This window comes from Eschrichtius robustus, chromosome 6 (assembly GCF_028021215.1).
Source record: "Eschrichtius robustus isolate mEscRob2 chromosome 6, mEscRob2.pri, whole genome shotgun sequence".
In the NCBI taxonomy this organism is placed as follows: Eukaryota; Metazoa; Chordata; class Mammalia; order Artiodactyla; family Eschrichtiidae; genus Eschrichtius; species Eschrichtius robustus.
This window is the reverse complement of record NC_090829.1, coordinates 10,222,289-10,237,915: the sequence shown is the minus strand read 5'-3', so window position 1 is coordinate 10,237,915 and position 15,627 is coordinate 10,222,289. Positions and strand designations below refer to the sequence as shown.

The window sequence follows — 15,627 nt, the reverse complement described above, 5'->3', positions numbered from 1 at the left end:
TTTTTTTTAGTTTATTCTAAAGATTTGATCACATATTTGGGGAAATACATGTGTATAGAGTTTTCTTTATAACACTGAGAACAACCTAAATGTTGCAACCTAAGTGTTCAATAGGAGGGTCCTTGTTAAATATGTTATGATAGATCCATATGATGGGACATTACGCTACCCTTTCAAAAAGAATAAAGAAATAATGTATGTGTATATATTCACCTGCACAGACACACAGACTACATATATATACCTATATGAGGAAGATCTTATATACACATAAAGATAAAAAAACATATGTGTATGTGTGTGTGTGTGTATATGTGTGTATATGTGTATATATACATAGTTTAAAAAGGCAAGGCAAACGGTGTGTGCTATTTGCTCATGTTTTTTTTTTTTAATTAATTAATTAATTTATGATTTGTCTTTGGCTGTGTTGGGTCTTTGTTGCTGCGCGCAGGCTTTCTCTAGTTGTGGCAAGCGGGGGCTACTCTTCGTTGTGGTGCGCGGGCTTCTCATTGCGGTGGCTTCTCTTATTGCAGAGCACGGGTTCTAGGTGAGCAGGCTCAGTAGTTGTGGCGCACAGGCTTAGTTGCTCTGCGGCATGTGGGATATTCCCGGACCAGGGCTCGAACCCATGTCCCCTGCCTTGGCAGGCAGATTCTTAACCTCTGTGCCACCAGGGAAGTCCCTGCTCATGTGTTTTAAAAGGTGGGGCGGGGGCTAGAGCCTTGTGAGATGCTGAGGGCACGGCTGTCTCAGGGAGGGGGTAACCGCGGTTGCCCAGTGGGAGGGGCCAAGGAGGCTGGGTGATGGGGAGGGAAAGGTCGTTCTCCGTATACCAGTTTATACTTTTTAAATTGTTGAGCCGTGCGACTATATTATCTGTTCAAAAATTAAAATAAGAGGCGTGAAAAGAAAGGGAGAGGTGGACAGGGGGGCGTCCCGAGGGCCTCGTGTGTTTGGGTGATCGTGCCCAACTGGTAGAGGGGAAAGGACTGACTTCCGAGGGCCATCCAGACAAACGTGTCCTCCGGGTGAAAAGCTCATCTTTGAGTACAGTGCGGGTGAAGAGGCCGTTTTGTTTCTCAACACAGTGAAGTGAGGAGGGTCTGCTGTTTGTTCCTCGTCTGATCCCAGCCCAGGTGAGCCCCGTGGCCCGTGTTTAGAAGGGCGGCATGGTCGCTGGATTCCACAGAGGACGCGAGGCACGCCCCTCCGTCTCACCCGGCTTCCCCAGGTGGAGCGGCGGCGGAGGAAGGCACGCCCCCCTCACGCAGTCCGTTGACAAAGCGTAATGCCGTGGGCGTGGCATCCTTCTGGGTTTCGAGGGTATATTTAAGAGACCTGCTTTATCTATCGCACCTCAGATAGATAAATGGAATGGGATTGAACAGCTCGAAATCCATCTGAAAATAATTCGGCTCTTGCTAATGCCAAGATTGTTTGGGAAGAAGGCCGGGAGAGAGAGAGACTACCAGCTGGAACTGTATGAAACGTCATGAGGCATTTCTGCGTCTCCATGGAGATTATGGCGTCAGCGCCCACGTGCTGGAGGCACACCCAAACTTCAGACCCCTGGGGTTTGGGGGGCAGAGCGTATAGTTTACAAAGCCTGTATATTTTAACACGTTCTATATATACGTTAGTTGGAAAAAATGATCCGTATTTTGTTCTCAAGGGACTTTGACGTTGTGACATGAGACCATGTTATTTTGAGGTACTTGTAAAACTTGACAAATTGATCTCTTGAATGAGATCCCAGGTAGACTTGTGTTACATGGAATTCCATCTTCCAAGAAATAGCTCACTGTACCTAACTTGGGAAATTTGAAATAAATTAAAATTATAAATATATATTTCTTTTGTCACCACTTGAAATATTCTACCCTGTGATTTTGGTTTCTATTGTCAACACACACAGAAACATTTTTGCACTGGGTATGTTTGTGATAAAAGAGCTTTTTAGGATAGCTAAGTAAATTTTCAGTTGAAAAAGTAATCTTTAGGTATATACATTTAAGATCAATATGTCTCTTATGGAGTATTTCTTAAAATTATACTTGCTTCTGAAAATTTTGAGCCGTGTGCTACATGGTACATTTTCGATTCAGATCATTTAGCTTGGTATAGAAAATCCCATCCAGAATGTTTGAAAGGTCGTCTGCTTCATGTTTGGCATGAATAAATGCCGTTCCTTTCCATCAAAGAGGAAATGCTGCCATGTTTCTGACTGAGCCCCCCTTCCCTTCAAGGCAAAGCCTCTTCTTCATATCTTAGTATTGTATGTATCATGTATTTTAAATTTTTTATTTTATTTTTATGGCTGTTTGGTTTTCATCTAGGTTTATCTGTGATGGGAGGCGGGAAACTTGATAGGACTGGAAATTTCTCTTTACTACATTCCATTATATGCAGTTGCACTAATGTTCTTAGCTAACGTAATTTTGTATCATCTTTACACTTCTTTATTAATTTTTTTAAAACATGATAATCTGTCAGCACTACATTCCATCTTTTGTCATTAAGCTTTAAGCCCCTCAAAAACAAACCCTTCAGAATATTTAAGTTGCAGTGTTTTGAAACAATAATTGGAAAATTATGTGAAACAAGCACCTCCCTCTATAAAAAATCTGAGCTGTTTAAATTTTTGAGAGATGACATGAAAAGAAGCAATAAATTTCCAAAACATTGTTCTTTACATAAAAATCAGATAATATACTTTTGTGTGGCCATACCGATTTTTAAAATTTAACCCTGTGGCTATAAGTGGAAAGGTCCACCGTGGGCCCAGGGCCTGGCCTTGTGTTTTGTTTGTGTGGCCTGTGTCTTCTGTTCCCTTTAGAGCAGAATGAACTACACTCTCGCAGGAATCACTGACTATGGCCTTCCCGTTCGCCCTTTCTCTGCTGTTTGATGACCTACTGTTTATTTCCCTGGTCCTCAAGTTCATTACCAGAAAGGAATTTGAGCATTCCAGAAGAAAATGGTATACATTCTTCTGGTTAACATTCCAGAAGAAAAATAACCCACAGCTCTTTTCTAGAAACACAAACTTGGGGTCACGGAGTCGGAGGAACCTAATTGTAGGGTCTTTGGCACAGAGCAGCCAAGGCGCAGAGACAATCCGCTTGACAAAAGAAGAGCCGCAGCAGGCCCAGCCAGGGCTGTGCTTGAGATGTGGTCATTTGCTGCTTTCTAGACTTTTACCCCAAATTTTAGTTCATGTTTCCGAGCATGTCATTGAATTTGTGTAATATGCCCACAGCCTTCAAACTTTCATGCTTTTGAACACACCGTATATTTTGACTGTTAAATGATGTAGCACCGTGATATTGTATCACGTCATGTTTTTCGAAAGACCGTTTACCTAGTTAGTATTGGTTTTCAAATGAAGTGTTCTAAAACTTAACAAAGATGTTAATTTCTTTGGCCAGAATTAGCTGTTATCTCTTGCCTCACTTACCGACATGGTCTGGCAACTGCAGTGTCTGCTCTTTTGCCAGCTCAGGAGAAGCTGGTTTGGGTAGTTTTCCTGCATCTTCTTATCTTTTTAAGAACTGTAAAGGCTCCACTTAACACCATTATTACAAGCCTGCCTGCGAGGGCGGCTTCTAGGCATTGCACCCGTGTAGACAGATAGTCCCCCCTCCCAAAGTGCAGGGCCTGTCACCCTAAAATATCAGCAACGTAGAGAGGCAGGCAAAAGACACATTGATAATTGGTAAACAAGGGACATGCAAAAAATCAGATATTTACTTTGTGTAAGCACAAAGGGACGCTTGCCTATCTGTGGAATTAATAGTGTAGTTAGTAAGAAGGCGCGAAGCAGAACTAACCTCCCAAAGCTGCCCAGAGACCCATCATCGTGAGCGACCAGGTCTTATTCCTGAGCAAAGTAATCGGAGGTGCAGGCGTCCTGAGGCCCAGCCTGCACCCCGAGGCCGCGGCTGAGCCGAGCTGGCTGCTCCCGGGACCCGTCTGTGGGGGACAGGCACCCCCAGATCACCTTTCTTTAATCAGAGTTCAGCATTTTTGTCACTCCACTGAGCATACTCTGGCAGGAAATGATAAGAGCTCCCTTTCTTCCTTGTTATGTAAATTTTCAACATAATTGCTTACAATTTTATAATAGGGACAAGGGCAGTCAGCTCTCTCAGGGGAGGCGTTTATTCTCATCTTCTCTCTACTCACTAAGGAGAAAACACAGAATGGATGTCCTCAGGTTTTCAGAGATTTCAGCTTTTCTGATTCGTTATTTATTTCTTGAGATTAATCTTTACATGACCAGTTGTTTGTAATTTATTCTGTAAAGTTTCACATTGTAATACATAGTCCTTGCATGCCTACAGAATCTCCCTTTCATAGTATGATTCCTCATACAAAAATCCTAATTTGCTACTGCACCTACAGAGTTTATTTTGGCATTGATTAAAAAAAGCAGAAATTGTACATGGTCTCACATCGTTGTAATGCTATTGCCCTATTTGCTACTCTAAGGCCTGTACACTCAGCCAGTGTATTCCAGAGCAAAGTTATAAAGATTTCTTTATGAAATGGTTGTCAGTGAGCAGATAATACAAGCACTAGTCCCCTTACCCTGGCTTTCTCCCCATGCTTCTAGAAGTCTGTAGCTTTTTACGGTGTTCAGCATGTTTAAGTAATGGCACTTAATGGGACTCAGCACAGCAGATGGTCAAATGCCCTGTACATGGAGTGGGACCAATACATGTTATTGGCTGACCAATTAGTGTTATTACTTCAAGCATCAAAAATGACTTTCATTATCCAAAATGATGAGACCTTTTTTATCTGAGTGTTATGAATATTGACTACCGATTACAGAAATAGAGAACTATTGTGAAAAATCCACTTGTTAAAGAAATCTGAGATAATAGTTCAGTTTTATCTCTTCAAGTAAATATTCCCGATTGTTTCATATTGGAGTCCTTTTTTAAAAAAGGTGAAACTAGAAAACATTAAAAAAAATCTTGTTCGAGATAAAATCATTTAGAAATAGATATTTGTATATGTGAGCTGGGCCAGTCATTAAAAAAAAAAAAAAAAAAGGGCTTCCCTGGTGGCGCAGTGGTTGGGAATCTGCCTGCCAATGCAGGGGACACGGGTTCGAGCCCTGGTCTGGGAGGATCCCACATGCCGCGGAGCAACTGGGCCCGTGAGCCACAACCACTGAGCCTGCGCGTCTGGAGCCTGTGCTCCGCAACAAGAGAGGCCGCGATAGTGAGAGGCCCGCGCACCGCGATGAAGAGTGGCCCCCCGCTTGCCGCAACTAGAGAAAGCCCTCGCACAGAAACGAAGACCCAACATAGCAATCAATCAATCAATCAATCAATCAATATCTTTTAAAAAAAAGTAGAATCTTGACTGTCTTGCCCATGTCTGTCTGTCTGTCTGTCTCTTCTCTGGCTCCTAACCCCACCACCTTCAAACTGTAACTAAAGAACAAGAAATTTTAAAATGAAAACAACTTAGCTTCTTCGTGGGGGGCAGGGGAAGGAAGGTGGTTACTTAGTCTTAAAGTTTTTAGTTATCTGATTGTCACCATCTACCTTAAAACTCTGCTCTTCAGACAGATGGTTTGACTTACAGGCGGAGAAGAGATGCTGCTTCTAAGTTTCTTAATAAGATAAGGACGTTTTCACTGGGCTAATGTTTCTTTGCTGAAAATAATTTGGGAAATAGGGAGAACGTTACTTAACATCTAACCCAGACAGGTTCTTTATATGCACCGTTGATGTGGAGACCTCCTGTGACACGTTAGAATAGATTTCCTGGTAATTTAACATCAAGGGAATAAAGCAATTCGCATCTTGACATATAATCAGACTTCTTTGTTATATATGGACAGACCCAGTTCCATGGCATGATCTCATTCTCTCTCCCCTTGTATTCCCGTAGAACAGGGTCAGTGCCTGTCTGATACCCCTGCAGTGTTCTGCCTCAGAGTGTAATTATTGGATACACACAACCATCCCAAGAGCTCATATTAAGGGCTGGGATTCTTGTTTAGAAATAATGCATGAGAGTTGGGAAACCTTAGGCCATTGGGCTCAGACAAACCAATATTCAAGTTTTTCTTTACCATTTCCTCGGGAAAGTTCTATAGCCTCTTTCCAAGTTTCCTATATAGTAGGTGTAAAGTGAGTTGTCTTTTGTTTCCCTTGATCATGTCTTTGGCCTGGACTTTGCATATCACATGGGAGCAGTGAAAAGTACAATCATGCTGTATAGATCAAGGTGAGAATCCTTTTATTTCCTTAAAAAATAAAATCAACATATGCTACATACCAGTGGATTGGCGGAATGTTTGCAAAGATTAGTCTATAAGTTAATAATACGAAAATCTTTTTAAAGAAACAGGTGTGTTATGTAGCAAACCAGACAATGAAATAAATGATAATGGGACTGATTGTCTTGACCACTTTTTTAAATGTGGGGTTTTATATTTTTAACGTAACTTTTCCATTTTTCAACTAATCGCCTTTTTGTGCCCTTTTTGAAAGAACTTCATTAATAATACACTTTTCACTTCCCTGTGGACTTTTATTGGGCTATAGATATTTCAAGAGGGGGAGGATAAGGGGGAATTGTCTCATTTTTTCATATGAGCTTTTTAGACAGCTATACTTGTTTCCTTAAATGTTTCCCCATTTCATCATGGGACTTACCTGGCCGTCCAGTGGTTAGAACTCCGCACTTTCACTGCTGAGGTTGTGGGTTCCATCCCTGGTCAGGGAACTAAGATCCTGCAAGCTGCACGGTGTGACCAAAAAAAAAAAAAAAAAAAAAAAAGTTTCTCCATTTCATCCTAATCGGTATCATTTTTTATCATCTTGACTGTGTTTCTTCCTTGAGTCCTCAGTCCTTCTCAAGGCAGCCTCTTGCCCTGTGTTCTTCTGAACTTTCTGAAAGCTGCTTTCTTAAAATCTAGGATGGATGTTTGTCTGAGCTCGGCATTCCCGCCTTCGGCCGTTCCGTGCTTGTGTTACCTGCGGGTTCTTACCTGTTGGTTGGCGTGAAGCCCCGCGGGGCAGTTCCGGTCACCTTAGTGGTCAGATGGTCAGCAAGGCGAGTTAAGCCGACTGCCTCCAGTGGCGTGAGGCTCCCAAGCATACATCTGGGTGGTTGACAAATCCGCCAGTACTGTTGTGTCACATCTTTGTGCCAGTATTGAGATTTGTAATAAGAAAGCGCCTCAAACAGCCCGCTTCTGGTCAGGCAGCTGTATGGTGTGGTCCCACGATACCGTCACAACCATTTCCCTTCCCACGCCTCTCGGAGACCGTACAACTCTATCCCTCCTTGTTACACAGAGAGCTACTGCTTCACCTCTTCTCCTGTGTCTCTTCTCTTTCCCGTGTTCCAGTCTAGACGTCCATCTACTGAGCCTCAGTGACGCTTATAAGACCATAATGCTTCCTGACTATCCGAAATAGAAACATTATGAAGATTAACGACTGCTGTCCTGAAATCCAGATGGTGCTGAAGTATTAAAACTTAAGACCCATCAGGGTCCTACCACCGGGGCCTCACCTGGCCGTGTTCTAGGCAGCGGGTCTGAGTCATCACGGCACACGGCAGGGAGTCTCTCAGACCTGACCAGGGAAAAATCGTGTGTGTGTGTGTTTTACTCCAGCAGAAATCCTGGGTTTTAGAGCGTCGTTGCCGCCTACTCGTGGTTATTATTTTTTGTCTGTCTCTTTTTCCCGTCGGTTAAGCCAAGCACATCCAGGAAAGTCAGAACTAGATATGGGGGATGCGGCGGCCCTATGTGAGCCAGGCCACACAGCAGTGTGCTGGAGGGGGTTTAGTGACCAAGTTGGGGTGTTGGCAAGAGAGAGGCTGAATTAAAGGAGAGTGGTCAGTGTAGTAGTTTCCTAGGCACTGTAATGAATTTTACTAATTACTGTTCTTTTTGGAAACCAGGGAGGCTCTTAAGCCTTATTAGCCTGACAGGAATTAGGGCCATAGTTCCTATTAGGAGGGGAAAAAATAGAGAAGAAGGGAGACTAGATCGGCAGCTTACTGTATTTATCCTTTGTGTCGGCTCTCCTTCACTGTTTAAAGACACTAAGGAATAAAGTGACTGTCAGTCACGATGTAAAGAGCTGCTCTGAAACGATGTTGCATAGAAAGGGAGTTAGAAATGGGGATGCCCAACTGAACAGTAAAAATGTACGGAAGAACACCGGAAATGTCTTGTAAAAATTACAGCTGCTCCAACATTATTTGTAATAGCAAAAGATTGGAGACAGTGTCCATCAGTGAGGACTGGTTAAATAAATGCTGGCTCATCCACACAATGTGGAAGCCTGTGTAGGTGTTAGAAAAAGAGTGAAGAAGAGCTTGATACACTGGCAGGGAGTGATCTCCACTACGTAGTTACCTGAGGAGAAAAACCACGGTACAGAGCAGTGTGCATGGTATGCTGCTTTTGTGCAAGAAAGGGAGGACTGTGGATATATGGAAACATTTGCTTAAGATTTTCAAGGAGAAACAAGACAATAAAAGATAAATTAAAAACCAAGAAAAATGTGTAGGGGGAGGGAGGGATCAGAGTAGAGGAGACCAGGAAGAAAGTAAGATTTACCTGAATGCACCCTGATATGTAGTTTGACTTTGGAATCATAAAACAAATTATATCCAAAAAAGTAAAATCACTTCCCACCCACCACATACACAATGGGGGGGGGGGGAAGGAAACAAGCGAAGGGAATTATACTTTGTTAAGTGACATATCCACGTAAAGAAAATAATTATTCTGACAGACCTTAGAACACAATACTTTTTCTGTACATTCTCAATGAGATACTCTAAGGACAAAAAAAATGCAGAGTTTAAATTGTATTTAGCGGTCTTACTATTGGTTATGTTTGTGTGGTTAAGAATTAAGATTGTCTACCTAAGAGAAAAGAAATAAGCATAAGATTTTTTTTTAATTATGTAAAATTCCTGTATACTTACATTTTTTAAAAAATTTATTTATTATTTATCTATTATTTATTTCTGGCTGTGTTGGGTCTTCGTTTCTGTGCGAGGGCTTTCTCCAGTTGCGGCAAGCGGGGGCCACTCTTCATCGTGATGCGCGGGCCTCTCGCTATCGCGGCCTCTCTTGTTGCGGAGCACGGGCTCCAGACGCGCAGGCTCAGTGGTTGTGGCTCACGGGCCTAGTTGCTCCGCGGCATGTGGGATCTTCCCAGACCAGGGCTCGAACCCGTGTCCCCTGCATTGGCAGGCAGATTCTCAACCACTGCGCCACCAGGGAAGCCCCTTACATTTGAATTAGAAGTATGAGCAAGATATTATTCTTCCCTTAAAAAAAAAAAAACTCCATGTACCTGAGATCTGTTCAATAAAAAGGCCTAGAAAACAGTGGAAACTCAGTAACAATGAGCACTCCTAGCCCCCAGATTGTGGTCTTTAAACACCATTCCCCACTGTAAGAGTCCAGAGGTGCCTGGAGAAATGCCTGGTTCCACGTCTGTGATGAGAAATGCACTTGGTAAGTCTAGAACATCTTGTGCTGGAAAGCAAGGGACATATCAAAGACTAATTAGTGATTTCAGAAGAACCTAGGAACCCCCCTGCGGGGTTCCCATTGGCCAGAGATGGGACAAGTGACTGCAGGTGAATATGAAAACTTTCCATGAGTTTTAATGATATTAAACCAGGAAAAGGACTGTCACACCACTCCTGCATTCAGGCTATTTGGAATGGCGATGGGGAATATGCATTGATTATGTAAATTATTCAGAGTCGGAGTTCTTGGCCTTTCTCCCCATCCCCTCCCCTCTACAGCAGGCTTGGGGTCTGACCTCAGATTGACTTTTACTGGGACGGGAAATACATTGCTTTGCACTCTTGTCATCCCTTATTGCCAACATCGTGTCCTTGGCGGAGCTGAGATCTGCCTCTGAGAGTCCAAAGACCTGGATTCTGGTCCAGCTGTTCCTGCGGCTCCCTCCACAGCCTCAGTGTCTCCGAACCTGGCTGAGCCTCAGACTCCTCATCTCTAACGTAAGGAGGACGATGATCCCCTGTGCCCTGCAGCCCTTCCAATCCATGAGCACCCATCTCTAAGATGCCTTCTGCCTCACGGATGCCGTGAATTTGCGGTCTTTCCCCCATTGTTACATTCTTAAATAGGCACTTTATGAAATCTCAGTGGAGACTGGAATCGTTTCAGCTGTTTTCACCTAGAAAAATAAATATTGCCGGCTCATTACCACAGATTGGGTGGGGAAGTAATATCCTTTGTCTTTCTGTTTCTTTCAGCCATGGAATTCCATGAACACTTGCACAGCATAGGCACCAAGGAAGGTTTGAAGGAACGCAAACTGCAAAAAGCTGTGGAGAGCTTTACCTGGAATATTACCATCTTAAAGGTATTTTCCGAGTTGTTTCTGATGCTAGTGATCTTGCAGCCTTGTTCAGCATGTTTCTTCCTGTTAGTATACCATTTCCTGCACTGTACATTACCAGCCACTCGAAGCTATGGCATGGCCACAAAAATCGAATGAGAACTCTGCTTTCTGGAGAGTCTGCTGCGGGCACAGTAGCTGGGCAGTGCAGCTCGGAGGGAGAACCGGGGACTCGAGCGGTTGGCACCTAGTGGATTCTGCCAAGAAGGGAAAGGGTCTGCATTTCATCCTTAGAACATCGTAAAGTTCATAAACGCCAGGTGCTACATGTGAAATAGAAAGCATTGATTACAGAGGAATGACTGGGAATTTGAAGATTCTAGTTCTTCAGATTTCATTCAATGTTTTAAAGTATAATCACAGCCTTAACGTCAATATGATCCCAGGGAAAAAGTAGGAAAGAATTGTGGGGGGCATAATCAAAAGAAATATGTGAAGGAGTTGCTGTTTGAAAAAAATTTCCCTTCAAGGGAGAAACCATCTCTATCTGTTTGTTTATCTGCTCTCTTCTTTCTTTCTTTTCCTTTCTCTCTGTCTGTCTCTCTCTCCCTCCCTCCCTCCCTCCTTCCCTCCTTTCCTTCCATCTTCCTATCTCAGCATGACCATTTAAAAAAATTAACTTTTATTAGTTTTCTTATACAAGTAATATATTTTCATTATAGAAAATGTCAAAATAGCATAACCAAAGGTAAACATAGTCCCACCGTCCAGGGTCTTTTGCTATACATTCTCCCAGTCTTTTTCTCTATGGTGTATATAATATGACATGATTTTAAAAATAATGTTATGTATGTGCCTTGGAACCTTTTTTGCATTTTGTCTCGCTGATCTTTTCTTTATCTCAGTGTTTGAGACCTTGAATAATAATAACACAGAAACATTATTTCACTCTGGGCCTTGGACAACTCAATGTAAAATTACTCTCCGGTTCACCCTCCAAACTTTCTTCTCAGTTGAATTCAAAAGACATTATCACAGCTGCCTCTTTTAATTTCTCTGTTTCCCTTCAAGTGAAAAGATCCATCCTGCATCCCTAATTTTCAAAGTAATATATACTCATGTAAAAAAAATGTGGGAAATACATACATGTAGATGATAATAAACTACAATTTAGACAAAAAAAAAAAAAAAAAAAAAAGATCCATCCTGCAGCTGACAACAGTCTTCTGATTTAATTTAATGAAAAGTCACCCTTCCAAAGCTAGCCAACTTGCACTTTCTCATCTTAAACCCTTACTCATTTTTATAATAAGTCATTTTCTAAACTTCTTCAAATACTTCCCTTCCTACACATGTACTTTTTTGAATCTCTGGATCTTCTGCTTAGTATTTAACTCTGATCATTTGCAGTTCAGTAAACAGCAGATAGAAAAATTTACAATGAAGAGGAATTTGGCTTTACAACTTGCTGACTCACTCCCAACCAGAGATGGGGTGTACACTACAAATTTCCTGCAAACCTCAGGAAAAAATTGCATCGTAGTTTATAGCCCTGTGATAGGAACAAATGCTCATTTGGCTTTTATTTTATTATGGGCAAAACATACTTAGGGACCAAACTTTCACCTGTCAGCTATCCTTGCTACTCCATTCTGGTCCAGGAACCAGCAGCCTGGGCATCACCTGGGAGCTTGTTCACAATGCAGACTCCCGGGCCCTGCCCCAGGCCTGCTGAGTCAGAATCTGCCTTTTTACAAGATCCCGGGGGATTCTTATGCACATTACAGTTTGAGGAGCACTGGGCTAAGAACCCCTGAAAATGGGAGGCTGGCGCACATATTCATGAAAAACAGCTGACATAAAGTAATGGCTCAGGTTTTAGAAACATGAAATTGAACCAAACAGCTACAATGAGGAAACTATTTTCTTTTGAATTATGTCCAGGAGATAGAATTAGCACCTCAGACTTACGTACATATGGAAACAAATGTATAGAACAGGGTAATAGATCTTTTTAAAATTCCCAGGGTAGTATTTGCTGTAGCTGGTGTTTGAGGATGCGCTGAGTGGGGAAGAGTTGGAGAGGTCTGTGTGTCTTTTCTGTACAATAGGAGGGCTTTTTTCATTGCTGCATATTTCACGGGTTTAAACTTTCTTTAGAAGAATCAGTGCCTGTGGAGCTTTAGACATGAGTTTGGGTCTGAGCTGAGCTCCCAGCCTTTTCCTGGCAGGAGGGGATGGGTCCCTTGAGTTCCCCTCACCACCTGTTCTCTGCATGGAGCTTGGAGGGGGTCCAGCCCTCCAGGGCCCTGTGTGGTATGTAGTTGGCAGCGGGTGCCCTCATGGGGGCACAGAGGCTTGGGGAAGGTTCCAGACTTTCCCTCCAGACGTGCTGAGGGAGCCCTGGAGCTGTGAGGCCAGGTGTAAGAATTACCTGGGTGCTTAAAACACAGTCTCCTAAGCCCCACCGCAGACGTCCTGGGTCATCATCTCAGGGGTGGGTGCAGGAATCTGGCTGTGTGACACGTTCCTCAGGGGATTCGCAGGCACCCTAAAAAATTGAGTGCCACCACTCTAGAGTCAAATCAGAAGTGTCTTTCCTTCTGAATCACCCCACTCATGTGAACAACAAGGGAGGCAGGGTGCCCAATCATCATGGGACGAAGGACTTGCAGTGTGAGAGCCGGGGTGATGGGTCACCCCCAGAGCAGGCGCCCGGCCACAAACTCCTTTCGTCCAAGGATGTCCAGCCAAGTTTTCGTGAGTCTTTGCTGGCTTTGTTTAGTTTTTTCAACTTTAAGAGTTGCTTTAAAATACAGAAATGAACGAAGGAGAAACGTCACCTCTGATTCCACACCCAGCACGACCCGCTGTTAACATCTCGGCATATTTACTTCCAGTCATTTTTTTCTTCTAATAAAAATCATTCATTCGTTTCTGTAAATATGTCTTCATTATAAAGAACTTTTTCAATGTATAAAAGATAAGTTTTAAAATGACCTCAGATCCTCCCTCTGAGAAATAATTATTATTAAATGTAAGTGACCTTATTCCAGGAACCTTTTTATATGCATATGGATGGATGGATGGAGATACATGTTTTTGATCCTGAGTCATACCTTTTTCTCGTTTTTCACATCTTTGATATTGGTGTGTATCTTATAATGCATTGTAGCCTAGTTAAATTGGAGTGATTTTCTTCCTTAGTGGTGTATAAAATAGTGGTACGTATGTCTCTTCAGTACTAGTGTCTCAGATATTACGAAATAAGGTATATCAGTAGATAGAATCCTACTATAATTTCTCTATTTAATTTTTTTAAGTACTAAGTTTCACTTTACTTAGTTTAACAGGAAGAAAGCAAACCATAAAGAAACTAAATGAATTGCTGAACAATTTTTACTCTAAAGGTTTTTCTTTCCTATAAAATCCCTCTGAGGTTAAGAAAAGAGATTATGAAAAATGTTAATTGGAGTCATTTTGTTGGGTTTTTGAAAGCTCTACATTTCAGTTATAAGCTTTGTTGGTTGCCCTTCTGCTACGAAAGATGAGTTAGCACTTTTTAATATTTCTGGGTGGGGAGTTAGGCATATTGTTATTTTTCCATTATCCAGGTTTAAACATCACCAGTTGGTTCCAGACTGTAGTTCCCATGTTGCTTGCTATAAGCTCAATATTTAAACTGGTTTGCTGTCACCACCAGTCCAAGAAATTGCCCATGCTTTTCTGTAGCCTGAGGGAATGGCGGAGAAGAGAGAAATCTCAGCTGGGGTCATAGACAGCCTTTGTTTGCATACTGGGACCCAGCTTTCTCAGAGTTTGTAAATGTCCTGTTCTAGGGTTTCTGCTGCATAATTGGAGAGAGGGTGTAATTCGTCCCCACAGGCTTCTGATTGCTTCTTTAATTCAGAAGCCAGCCCTCAAGACCTCACACTCATTAGATAGCACCATTCTCTCTTTTTTGATGAGCATTATTGAGGTATAATTTACATAAAATAAAATTCACAAATTTTAACTGTGCAATTCAATGAATTTTGACAAATGTATATAATCATGCAGCATACCATAGTGATGATAGAGCTTCATTCCTAGAAGTTCCCTTGTGTCCCTTTGTAGTAAACTCCCCCACCTTGCCGATTGCTGGTCTGATTGCCATCTGTAGTTTCACCCATTCCAGAATGTCCCATAAATGGAATCATGTAGTAATAAACTTTGTGCCTGGCTTCTTGCATTTAGGATAATGCTTCTGAGGTTCATCCAAGTTGATGTATGTTTCAGTAAGCTATTCCTTTTTATTGATGAATAGTATTCTATCCTATGGGTGTACCACACTTTGTATGTTCACTAGTTGATGGACATTTGGGTTGCTTCCAGTTTTTACCTATTAAGAATACAGCTGCAATGAACATTCACATTCAAGTCTTTGTGTGAACATATGTTTTTATTTTTCTTGGGTAAATACCTATGAGTGGAATTGCTCATATGATAAGTGTATGTCAGACTTTATAAGAAATTGCCAACTGCTTTACAAACTGCTTTATGAACTGTTCCATTGTGAATTCCCCCCAGCAGTGTTGCGAGAGTTCCAGTTACCCCACACCCTTGTCAACGTTTGTTATTATCAGTTTAGCAAGTCTAGTAAGTGTATAGAGTTTGAGCATCTTTTTGTTGGGGTCTTTGTTTTTTTTAGATTTTTTTAGAAGATCATGATGGGCCTTAGTATGGCTTTCTTTATGTTTCTTCTGCTTAGAGTTCTTTGAGGTTTTTCTGTATGTGGATTTACAGTTTCCATCAAACTTGGAAGATTTTCAGCCATAGTTTCTTTAAATTTTTTTCTGTTTTACCCTTTCTCTCCTCGCCTTCTGTAACTCCATTTGTACATATGTACTGCTTGATACTATCCCATAAGTCACAGATGCAGTGTTCATCTGTTTAGGCCTTTTTGCTGTTTTTTTTTTTTTAATAGTTTCTAGTGCTGCAAGCAATGCTAGTCTTCAAGTCTTCTAGTCTTCAAACAATACTGCTGTATCTTCTACAGCGTCTAATCTGCCATTAATCCTGTCCAGTGGGGTTTTTATTTTGAATTTCCCGCTTCTCTTCTTTGTGCTCATGATATCCTCTCCCTCCCTTTGTGCTCATGATACAATATCCTATTGTATATTTACAATAGCTGTTGCAGCCCTCCCTCCCTCTCCACCACAACCCTTGCAGCCACTTTGCCTCCCTGAGCTCCAAAGAGGGGCTGCTGGGC

General features: G+C 42.1%; 1 protein-coding gene across 2 annotated transcripts in view; it reads left to right on the top strand.

Moving 5' to 3' along the window:
* The window catches only part of PLCL2 (phospholipase C like 2), a 191,457-nt gene that overhangs the window by 152,796 nt on the left and 23,034 nt on the right, over nt 1-15,627 (top strand). For both annotated transcript variants that reach the window (XM_068545864.1, XM_068545865.1), the window contains exon 5: nt 10,291-10,400. In XM_068545864.1, the coding sequence (XP_068401965.1) occupies nt 10,291-10,400 (110 nt within the window). The remainder of the gene's footprint in view (nt 1-10,290; nt 10,401-15,627) is intronic.